This window comes from Physella acuta, unplaced genomic scaffold, assembly GCF_028476545.2.
Source record: "Physella acuta isolate Inbredline_101_S28 unplaced genomic scaffold, ASM2847654v3 ptg000601l, whole genome shotgun sequence".
Classification (NCBI taxonomy): Eukaryota; Metazoa; Mollusca; class Gastropoda; family Physidae; genus Physella; species Physella acuta.
Genome location: NW_026732120.1, coordinates 301,007 through 313,257, shown reverse-complemented (window position 1 = coordinate 313,257; position 12,251 = coordinate 301,007). Strand labels below are relative to the sequence as shown.

At 35.9% G+C, this 12,251-nt stretch overlaps 1 protein-coding gene across 1 annotated transcript; it reads right to left on the bottom strand.

Annotated features, from left to right (window-relative positions):
- Positions 1-1,429: 1,429 nt before the first annotated feature.
- On the bottom strand, positions 1,430-11,406 carry LOC131947628 (fibulin-1-like; the record flags this gene model as incomplete). The annotated part of the gene is made up of 13 exons (XM_059308856.1): positions 11,388-11,406; positions 11,034-11,254; positions 9,210-9,372; positions 7,011-7,190; positions 5,930-6,019; positions 5,310-5,396; positions 4,668-4,781; positions 4,173-4,295; positions 3,608-3,730; positions 2,469-2,591; positions 2,206-2,328; positions 1,808-1,930; positions 1,430-1,552 (listed from the first exon to the last, which is right to left on the bottom strand). Coding segments are annotated over exons 1-13 (1,612 nt in total), but the record flags the coding sequence as incomplete, so codon positions are not given.
- Between the last annotated feature and the right edge of the window lie 845 nt (positions 11,407-12,251).

Here is a 12,251-nt window from a genome sequence, read left to right as displayed (position 1 = left end):
TACATACATACATACATACATACATACATACATACATACATACATACATACATACATACATACATACATACATACATACATACATACATACATACATACATACATACATACATACATACATACATACATACATACATACATACATACATACATACATACATACATACATACATACATACATACATACATACATACATACATACATACATACATACATACATACATACATACATACATACATACATACATACATACATACATACATACATACATACATACATACATACACACACACAGACATACGGACAAAATTGCAAATCTATGTTTTTCGTGTAAGAAAAAGTAAAAAGTGGCATTTTGTAAGACTGTTATTATAAGAGCAGCCTATACAAATGTATTTTCTATAAGTTTAAATATAATTATGAATGCTAAATGCGGTTATGTTAAGTGTTGTTAGCCGATAGACAAATAAATATATAGCTGCCTGTAGCAGATCTGGTTGCTATGGAAACCACGGAAAAGGTGTGAAAACTAAAATCTTTTCAAACCTCTATAACTATGTTCCCAAAGAAAATTTACAAAACTGATGAAAGATTTAGATTTCTCAAGCCTAACAAGAAATACTTTGCACGTTATTATTACCATATTGCAATATAAAATAATTTAATTATAACAACATTACAGTAATTTTAAAGACAAGTGTATACCAATAACACAGTTATTTTCACTTTAGATTTGTATTTTAAAATAAATTCTTCAGATTTGTATTTTAAAATAAATTCTTCAGATTTGTATTTTAAAATAAATTCTTCAGATTTGTATTTTAAAATAAATTCTTTAGATTTGTATTTTAAAATAAATTCTTCAGATTTGTATTTTAAAATAAATTCTTCAGATTTGTATTTTAAAATAAATTCTTTAGATTTGTATTTTAAAATAAATTCTTTAGATTTGTATTTTTAAAAAAAATCTTTAGATTTGTATTTTAAAATAAATTCTTCAGATTTGTATTTTAAAATAAATTCTTCAGATTTGTATTTTAAAATAAATTTTTTAGATTTGTATTTTAAAATAAATTCTTTAGATTTGTATTTTAAAATAAATTCTTCAGATTTGTATTTTAAAATAAATTCTTCAGATTTGTATTTTAAAATAAATTCTTCAGATTTGTATTTTAAAATAAATTCTTTAGATTTGTATTTTAAAAAAAATTCTTTAGATTTGTATTTTAAAATAAATTCTTCAGATTTGTATTTTAAAATAAATTCTTCAGATTTGTATTTTAAAATAAATTCTTCAGATTTGTATTTTAAAATAAATTCTTTCAAAATATAATTAAAACTGGGCTTGAGATTTTGTAAATTAATACGGAAATTTTTCAATAGTAACTAATTACGTAATGAGAATTATTTGTTGAACGATTACTGACCAACACATTTGGTGGGGTTTTTACTGTCAACAGTGTACCCTGCCTTACAAGAACACTTAAAGCTGCCCACTGTGTTTGTACAATTCTGTTCACATGCAGAACTCTTGGCACATTCGTCGACATCTGGCAAAAAAAAAGTAATAGAGATGGTTAGGATTTAAATTGCAAGATGTTTATTTTATACAACTGCGAATAGAGAGCTATGGCGCCACACACAAATGCCACACACATTCACAAACCCTGGAATCAAACCTCATCGCCCGTAACCCCAAAAACCACTAAACATTTCTGCAGATTTGTATTTCTAGTATAGCTTGAACAAATAATAAAAAATGTTGGGCTTGAAGTTTTATAAAAATTAAGAGAAAACAATCTTACCAACACATTTGGTGGGGTTTTTACTATCAATGTTGTACCCTGCCTTACAAGAACACTTAAAGCTGCCCACTGTGTTGTTACAGTTGTGTTCACATACAGAACTCTTGGCACATTCGTCGACATCTGGCAAAAAGTGGACAAAGTTTGGATTTAAATAGAAGGACTTTTAAATTCATCAGAATTAAATTAGAGATAATGATTTTTATAGAATGTAGGTTTACTTGTTGCAATAAAACAGTAATTTTAAACGAATTATTTTTTTTAGATTTACATTTCTCAAATAACTACATTAAAGTAATGTTATTGAATACATCGTTTAATGTTTGTGTATATTTATACAGAAATATGTTTAATATGGATTTTTACAAATGAAATAAAGTAAATAAAACAAAACTGACCAACACATTTGGTGGCGTTTTTACTGTCAATGGTGTACCCCGTGTTACAAGAACACTTAAAGCTGCCCACTGTGTTTGTACAATTCTGTTCACATACAGAGCTCTTGGCACACTCGTCGAAGTCTAGCAAGAAATTGATCTAGTTAGTATTTAAATTGCAAGATGTTCATTTTATACTTAGCAACACACAAGTGCAAAAAAAAAAAAATAGAGCTGTGACGCTGTGAAGTTTTATAAATGTATAAAGAAAAGTAAATTCTAACCAACACATTTGGTGGGGTTTTTACTGTCAACAGTGTACCCTGCCTTACAGTAACACTTAAAGCTGCCTACGGTGTTGTTACAGTTGTGTTCACATACAGAACTCTTGGCACATTCGTCGATGTCTGGCAAAATATAGACAAGAGTTTGGATTTAAATAGAAGGACGTTCATTTTATATTTACAAAATATACATAGGCCATACATCTTAGTAACAAGGTGCTATTTTTAGAAGGTACTCTATGACGTCACACACATACCACAAGAGGAATGCATCTTTTGAATACAACTAAGAAACCATTTAAAATGCCATTGTAAAGTTTTTTTTAAATTAAATAATTACATGTTCATTTCGCGCTTCACCATTCTATTTTATTGCAGAAAATTTACACCGAAAATGGATTTAAACAATATATTAATTAGCACTGAAGTTGGCAACTTTTTTTATTCATCCCAAACCCTTTAGAATTGTAATGCTAGTAATAAACGTATCAGTCCTAGATCTATATAATTACAAGCAATAGAGATGGCTAAATGTTGGTAAATCAACAGAACGAGCCGACCCGTAGCATACGCCGCTATTTAGTGACGGGTGAAGACTTCCTGATCGACACAGGTCCAAATGGGACATGGCTGAAGAGCGAGGGAGGGGGCGGGAGGAGGGTTAGTGAGTCGGCGTGCGTGCGTGGTGTCCCGCATGGTTGGGCGACGTAGAGAACTATATATATAGACAGTTTTATTTTCTACTTTTCAGTAATTCATAATTTGTGAATTCGACACTACCAATGCTGCGACTGAAAATGTATTGCCTTAAAACACCATCAGTAGATCGCGAAGGACAATCAATTGGAATAACATACTATTTTTTAAATGCAAAAAAAAAAATTATAGCAGAAATAAAATAATTAGAAATTCATCAGAATTATATAAAAAATAGTGAATTTTTTTTTAGAAGACACTTATAGCAATAAAACAGTAATTTAAAAAAAATTTAGATTTTTTTTTGTAGATTTACTTTTCTCGTATAACTACATTAAAGTAATGTTATTAAATACAGCGTTTAATGCTTTTGTAAATTTATACAAAAGTATTTTTCATATGGATTTTTAAAAATGAAATAAAATAAATAAAACAAAACTGACCAACACATTTGGTGGCGTTTTTACTGTCAATAGTGTACCCTGCCTTACAAGAACACTTAAAGCTGCCCACTGTGTTTGTACAATTCTGTTCACATACAGAGCTCTTGGCACATTCATCGATGTCTGGAAAAATATAAACGTAGTTCGAATTTAAAATGTAAGATGTTTTTATTTTATTTTTAAAGACAGTTGATTGCTAATAGAGAAAAAAAAATTAAACACATTTTTATAAGTTTGAAATTGACCATTTTTCTGTTTTCACCGAGTAATGCTTATTTATCCTTATGTTTTTACAAAAATCTTTAAAATGCCAAATGCTAATTAAAATATTTTGAATTACTGTTGCTGTGTTTGATAAATAAAATGCTCTCAAATTATAACTCGATATTTCAACACAACACAACTGACTAATAACAGTATTGCAGTCAATTATAAACCAAAGTTTCAGCAGATTTGTATTTCTAGTATAACTACATGAAATAAATATTCAATATTGGGCTTGAGATAATATAAAAATTTATTTCCAATAAGAATTTATTAACAAATTAAGAGAAAACAATCTTACCAGCACATTTGGTGGGGTTTTTACTGTCAATGGTGTACCCTGCCTTACAGTAACACTTAAAGCTGCCCACTGTGTTGTTACAGTTGTGTTCACATACAGAACTCTTGGAACATTCGTCGATGTCTGACAAAATATAGAGGACATGGTTAGGATTTGTTGCGCACGATAACTATTTATGTAGTGCCCACCAAATCAAATTTTGGGTAAATAGTTAAGGCTCGTCTATTGGACCGTAACATTTTGGGAAGAAAAACTTAAGACTGACAAAATGTGCCAGAGAAAAACTTAAGACCAACAAAAACTGACAGAGAAAAACTTAAGACTGACAAAACCTGCCAGAGAAAAACTTAAGACTAACAAAACCTGTCAGAGAAAAATTTAAGACTGACAAAAACTGACAGAGAAAAACTTAAGACTGACAAAACCTGCCAGAGAAAAACTTAAGACTGACAAAAACTGCCAGGGAAAAACTTCAGACTGACAACAAAAACCTACCCAGACAAGCAGAGGAGTTGGTGTCACTGACACGGAATCCTGGCATACATGAGCACGTGAAACCTTTAGCGGTTGTTGTACAGTTGTGTTGGCAAGGGGAGGGGCGACAACTACCTGCTGATGGAAAGTAATAGATGGGTTATCTACCTGCTTCATAACATTTTATACAGAAGAGTACGGTCACTTATAATAATATGTTAAGTGGGAGGATGGGGGGGGGGGGGTAAATACTAGAAATGGTTACTGATGGAATCAGCGCAAGATTTCCCCTTGGATTAATACTCAGATTTATTATTACAAATTACAGATGGTTGTAAATATAAACAATATTCAAAGTTTATACTAAAGAAAAGTATGTGGTTTTAATTGTTAAATGCTTTTGAAAATAAAACAAAGACTTAAAACCAATATAATAAGCTTTTATAAGCACTGAAAAAATGTGCTTTCTTTAACAAAAGAATTGGCTGCCAAAATTATAGTATAGGTACATGATAATACAATTTTGTTCTTATTAAAGAAAGCAGATTATTTTTTAAATTGCATGTAAGTGTTTTATTCACGCTGACAAACGAGCGACATGGAGCAGTTTTACTGCAGTGTTGAACAGGGCAGATGGCTGAGTTTTAGTGCTGATATACTCACCACATCCAGCTTTATTCGGACCCGTCGCGGCAGATTTGCCGTCGTAGCAACAGCCGTACGTACTCTCTTCACACGTTTTCGCTACAGCTACATTAGACAAGAGTAAAGTGATGTAAGTAATTGAATTTTAACTGAATATTCTGGTCTCTGCTAAATATGGGAATTGACAAGTAAAACAGAAATCCCGAGACGGGGAAAATTGGAACGTTTTGTGCAGACTTTCATAGATTTGGTAATATTGGGATTTGCCAATATTAGAACCTAAGGAACAATAACGCAGTGGTTCATAGATTTGCCAATATTGGAATATAAGGAAAAAATAGTGCAGAGGTTAATAGATTTGCCAATATTAGGACCTAAGGAACATTGTGTGCAGAGGTTCAGAGAATTTGCAATATCGTGGCCTACAGAACATTTAGTAGAGAGGTTCATAGCTTTGGCAATATTGGGACCTACGGAAAATTTGGTGCAGAATTTTCCCAAATTTCGCTATAGCGTGACGTATAGAACATTTAGTAGGCCTACACCACCTGGTGTTTTCTTAAGTCAACGAAATTGTTTGAATACCTATTGTTTTCTTAAGTTATCTGGTTTCTTTGAACCCCAAATGTTTTACTCACCAGAACCACAGCCTGTTTTCTTAGGGTCAGCGGCAAACGTGCGTCCATCAGAGCAGCAGCCGTGTGTGCTTGACTGGCAGTTTTCTAGTTCTGGAAACATGGGGGGGGGGGGGGGGTTGGTAAGTAAAGGTTAGGCTAAATGGTGACAGTTTTTTTAAAACATGGGAGGGGGGGGGGAGTAAAGTTTAGGCTAAATGGGGACATTTTTCTGGACACATCGGAGTGGCTAAAGGTTAGGCTAAATGGGGACATTTTTCTGGACACATGGGAGTGGCTAAAGTTTAGACTAAATGGGGACATTTTTCTGGACACATCGAAGTGGCTAAAGGTTAGGCTAAATGGGGACATTTTTCTGGACACATCGGGGGGGGGGGGGGGGTGAGTAAACGTTAGGCTAAAGGTTAGGCTAAATGGTGACAGTTTTCTGGACACATGGGGAGTGAGTAATGGCAAGGCTGTATGGTGATACTAATGGACACATCTTTAATGAATGATGAGATTAATGGCTACACAGCTATTGAATAAATATTTTTATTCTCCATTTCGCGAAGTATACCTATATATTTTCAATTCCCCGAAGCACCCCGACATTCAATTCTCGTCATACCCCGACATATTCCCAATCCCCGACATACCCCTACATATTCCCAATCCCCGACATACCCCTATATATTCCCAATCCACGACGTACCCCCACATATTCCCAATCCCCGACATATTCCCAATCCCCGACATATTCCCCATCCCCGACGTACCCCGACATATTCCCAATCCCCGACATACCCCTACATATTCCCAATCCACGACGTACCCCCACATATTCCCAATCCCCGACATATTCCCCATCCCCGACGTACCCCGACATATTCCCAATCCCCGACGTACCCCGACATATTCCCAATCCCTGACGTACCCCGACATATACCCAATCCCCGACGTACCCCTACATATTCCCAATCCCTGACGTACCCCGACATATTCCCAATCCCCGACGAACCCCTACATATTCCCAATCCCCGACGAACCCCTACATATTCCCAATCCCTGACGTACCCCGACATATTCCCCATCCCCGACGTACCCCGACAGATCCTCTCCTCCACCTGCTCCTCCACAGACTTGAGAGCGCTGTAGGAGAGCGCGAGGAAGACATCTTGAGGACCACTGGCCACGGCCTGGAGCTCCACACGTTGGGGCATGCCCACCCCCACGGAGATGATCTGCACGCCCATGTCTTTGATTCGCTGGGCCGACTGGATAGCTGTAGGGTCATAGGTCAACGTGGGGTTGTAGCGTAGTAGGGAAGAGTTTCATGTGGTACATTATAGAAAACATTATATACTGACGTTTTATTATAATTTACAAAGAAAACAGGACCAAACATTGTATATTATCATGTAATGAATTGATTTACTAGAAAATTTTTGAGGCTAAGCTATTAGTATGCTCAGCGATAAATGGAGAACTTAAAGTTGCGGAATTTTGTTGAAAATAATATTTTGGATGTTATTAATGTATAAACTAATTTTATTTAAAGAAGGAGAATAAAAAAAAAGGCATATTCGAATGTAGAAACACATGTTTAATCATGCAACCGCAAAAGTGTTTATGGTTGTGCCGACAACGCATTAAACAATGACGTCACATGCCATATGTTTAAACTACGGAGAGTACACAAAACAAATGGCGTTAATCTTCCAATTTTTAAATACGAAGAAATGAATTATTTCATTCAAATTTGGTTTAGATAACTTATCAAGTCGTATGCTACGCTATGAAGTATATATTTTTTCCCGGCCAAAAATAATACAAATTACTTTAAAAAACTACAAAAATACTAATGAACAGCCGGGTTTTTAACGGAATCATTTAAGTCTCTTAATCAGTGTGTACATTTAATATGGTGTTTTGTTGACTAATATGAATATAATTTGGTTTTTCTAATAGGTATTATTGAATGTGTCGGATGTTTCAGCTATTGAATTATTTCATTGCTTTGTCACTAATATCAATCAATGTGTAGTAAAACACATTGCGTTTTGACCAATAACTATTTTATAAAATATTTTGCTCAAACACGTATAACATTAAAATATATAGGCCGATAATTCACGTGTAACGGGTACCGACGGCTAGTAATGTTCTAAAACTACCAAGGCATCCGTGGCTACATCTCTATTCTATATCACTAATCCATATCACTAATCCATATCACTAATCCATATCACTAATCCATATCACTAATCCATATCACTAATCCATGTCACTAATCCATATCACTAATGCATATTACTAATGTACATCACTCATCCATATCACTAATGCACATCACTAATCCATATCACTAATCCATATCACTAATCCATTTCACTAAACCATATCACTAATCCATATCACTAATCCATATCACTAATCTATATCACTAAAGCATATCACTAAACCATATCACTAATCCATATCACTAAAGCATATCACTAATCCATATCACTAATCCATATCACTAATTCATATCACAAATCCATGGCACTAATCCATATCACTAATCCATATCACTAATCTATATCACTAATCCATTATTACACAATAATTATAGTTTAATACACTTGCTATGAACAATTAAAAAAAAAATGGAGTTTGTCAGTAGGTCACAACTTCTCGTTCTCGTACTCGCCAGCTAATAGATTTCGAGACCGTAGACTTACAAGCCCTATTGTTATTTGTACAAACAGCATTGTATGAGGTAATTATTTCACAGTGATTTAGTACATGATTTAACTGATGTTAAACACGGTTGACAGGGAGAATGTTAAACTTGATATGGACTGAAACAACAGATTCGTGAAGAAAGAACACTAATGGGCATCCATAGTTTGAGGCATCGAACCGTTGAAGAGATGAAAATTAGGTTGTTTTTGTTCTTTTATTCATTTTTACTTTAAGTAAAACTCCATTTCGTGCCTGACTGTCACAGGGCAAGTGAAGTAGAGTCCATCTGTTTCTGTGACCTCGGCATATGAAGGGATAGTGTGGTCAACACTATGCCCAGTCGCAATCTACTTTCCCCAACGTGAATCAGGTGCCCATAAGAGCTGGGTGATTCGGGAACATTTTAGGACTTAAACTCAGATTTGAACTAAAATCTTTCAGGTTAGAAGTCGTATGTGCAACCATTCTACCACGCTATCTTAATATTTTTTTTAGTAATGTTGATATTATAGTATTAAAAAGCCAATATATGTTGTCATTAATGAGAAGTTGAGCAAGATTGATACACACTTACTCGCAACTGTGTTGTTTAACGGTCCGTAGGTGATCAAGAGTAGGATGTTTGGAGCGTGAGGTCTGGCCCCGGCGTTGATGGTGTACATGCCTGTGTTGTAGACCCAATTGAGTGCCTGGTCCACGCACGTTTTACCCTGCAGGTATGGGGCATCCTGCAAACTCTAAGGAGACAAAATTCAAACCTTGGCACCAGTTGACTCGTTATTGTTGATTTACTAAGGTCATAAAGGGCACAATGTATATTCATGTAACCAATTCTAAAACCCATGCGAGTTTTGTAGTATACTAGACGACCCGTGTTATCCATTGGATTGAGGTTTGTAGGCAGAAAACAAAACTCCTCCCCCCTTTCGCCACTTCCCCACAACGCAGTTTCATTTGAATTTTTATGGACAGTCAAATGTGAATACCCTAAGATATAGGCCTATATATGAACTATTCCGAATTCTTATACATTTTTTTCCAAATTTTATTGAAATTAAAAAAAAATATATATCGGATTACATTCTAACTCCTACAACTTCCCCTACAAAACTATCATATTGTTTTAAATTTTAGGCCATATATACAAACCACTGTGAGGTATAGAATAACAAAATAATTCCTTTGTTTGCTATATATTTGAGCTGCATAGATTGGAATTACCCGCATATTGTAGACAGTACACTGAATATACACATTCGAACTAAATGAGAAAATGAATTGCTAGTGTAATGTAGACACTGAACTGAATTACCGTAATTACCCATGTTATGTAGGCATATTCTAACTAAATGACCGCAAATGTTACCTGTAATGTAGACAGTGAACGAAATGCCCGTAAATTGCCCGTGTTATGTAGACAGTGAACGAAATGGCCGTAAATTACCCGTGTTATGTAGACAGTGAACGAAATGCCCGTAAATTACCATTATGTAGACAGTCAACGAAATGTCCGTAAATTACCCGTGTTATGTAGACAGTGAACGAAATGGCCGTAAATTACCCGTGTTATGTAGACAGTGAACGAAATGGCCGTAAATTACCCGTGTTATGTAGACAGTGAACGAAATGGCCGTAAATTACCCGTGTTATGTAGACAGTGAACGAAATGGCCGTAAATTACCCGTATTATGTAGACAGTGAACGAAATGGCAGTAAATTACCCGTGTTATGTAGACAGTGAACGAAATGGCCGTAAATTACCCGTGTTATGTAGACAGTGAACGAAATGCCCGTAAATTACCATTATGTAGACAGTGAACGAAAAGCCCGTAAATTACCCGTGTTATGTAGACAGTGAACGAAAAGCCCGTAAATTACCCGTGTTATGTAGACAGTGAACGAAAAGCCCGTAAATTACCCGTGTTATGTAGACAGTGAACGAAAAGCCCGTAAATTACCCGTGTTATGTAGACAGTGAACGAAAAGCCCGTAAATTACCCGTGTTATGTAGACCGTGAACGAAATGGCCGTAAATTACCCGTGGCATGCAGACAGTGAACGAAATGTCCGTAAATTACCCGTGTTATGTAGACAGTGAACGAAATGTCCGTAAATTACCCGTGTTATGTAGACAGTGAACGAAATGGCCGTAAATTACCCGTGTCATGTAGACAGTGAACGAAATGTCCGTAAATTACCCGTGTTATGTAGACAGTGAACGAAATGTCCGTAAATTACCCGTGTTATGTAGACAGTGAACGAAATGGCCGTAAATTACCCGTGTTATGTAGACAGTGAACGAAATGGCCGTAAATTACCCGTGGCATGCAGACAGTGAACGAAATGGCCGTAAATTACCCGTGGCATGCAGACAGTGAACGAAATGTCCGTAAATTACCCGTGTTATGTAGACAGTCTCCTGTAGATCACGGAAGTCAAACAACTTCTGAGGGTAGTCGCTGAAGACTACGGCGCCCAGCTGGACAGCCGATGGACCAATGGGGAACCTCGAGGACAGGCTGGACACGAACTGGATCTGACTCTGGAAGTTGCTGTAGCCGATGCGGGCTGAGGAGTCGATGACGTACAAGATGTCAGCGACACCGTGTTGACAAATTGCTGGAGTTGATTAGAAGATAATTTAAAATTTAGATATTGCTCTGTCAATGTTTACTAACTCCTCAAATAAGGGGAATGTATTTAACGTGTGGTAACAAAACATGTATTCATTAGAACATGTACGAATCTATACCGTACAAATATATGTACATAGTTTATTCAGTGTACTTCTACTTGCCGTTTACTTGTGGAGTCAGAAGTAGCACAAAGACCAGAAAAACTAAGTACACTGGATGCGTCATGGTCATACAACTGGTGCTAAAATAGGTGGAAACAAAACATTTCACGAAAAAATTATTTTAGAAAATTACTAGCCGTCCCGGCCAGGCCCTGCACTGGCATCTCTGAAAAACGTATCTGTAAAGGACCATAACTTGTGTGTTTGGTAATCAGCATTTTCCCGGCATTGCCCACCCTAACCACAACCAACCAAAACACACAAAAAACGCAAACATAACACAAACACAAATACAAACACAAACGAAAGCAAAAAAGCAAACACAAACACAAACACAACCACAAACACAAAGAAAACACAAACGCAAAGAAAAAAGCAAACGAAACACAAACGCAAAGAAAAAAAACGAAAACAAACCCAAACCCAAACCCAAATCCAAACACAAACACAACCACAAACGCAAACCTAAACTCAAACACAAAGAAAACACAAACGCAAAGATAAACTCAAAGTGTCCACAGTCTAGCCCGGAGCGCCAAATCGCACCATGACGACGTGCGGCGTAACCGCCTTATTCAACTTAGTAAACGACTATGTTACCGAACTTATTCATAGTCTTTTGAACTCACTTACGCGAACGTAGGTACCATAGCGAACACGGGAAGGCCCGGGGCGCCAAATAGCACTCTGTCGGGGTGCCGGAGGACGCCCGGATTTGATTCACTTAAAGACTATAGTAACTTTTCTTATCCATAGTCTATCGCACTGTTTAAAACGAAATTATGCATCATAGCGCTCACATGATAGCCCAGGGCGCCG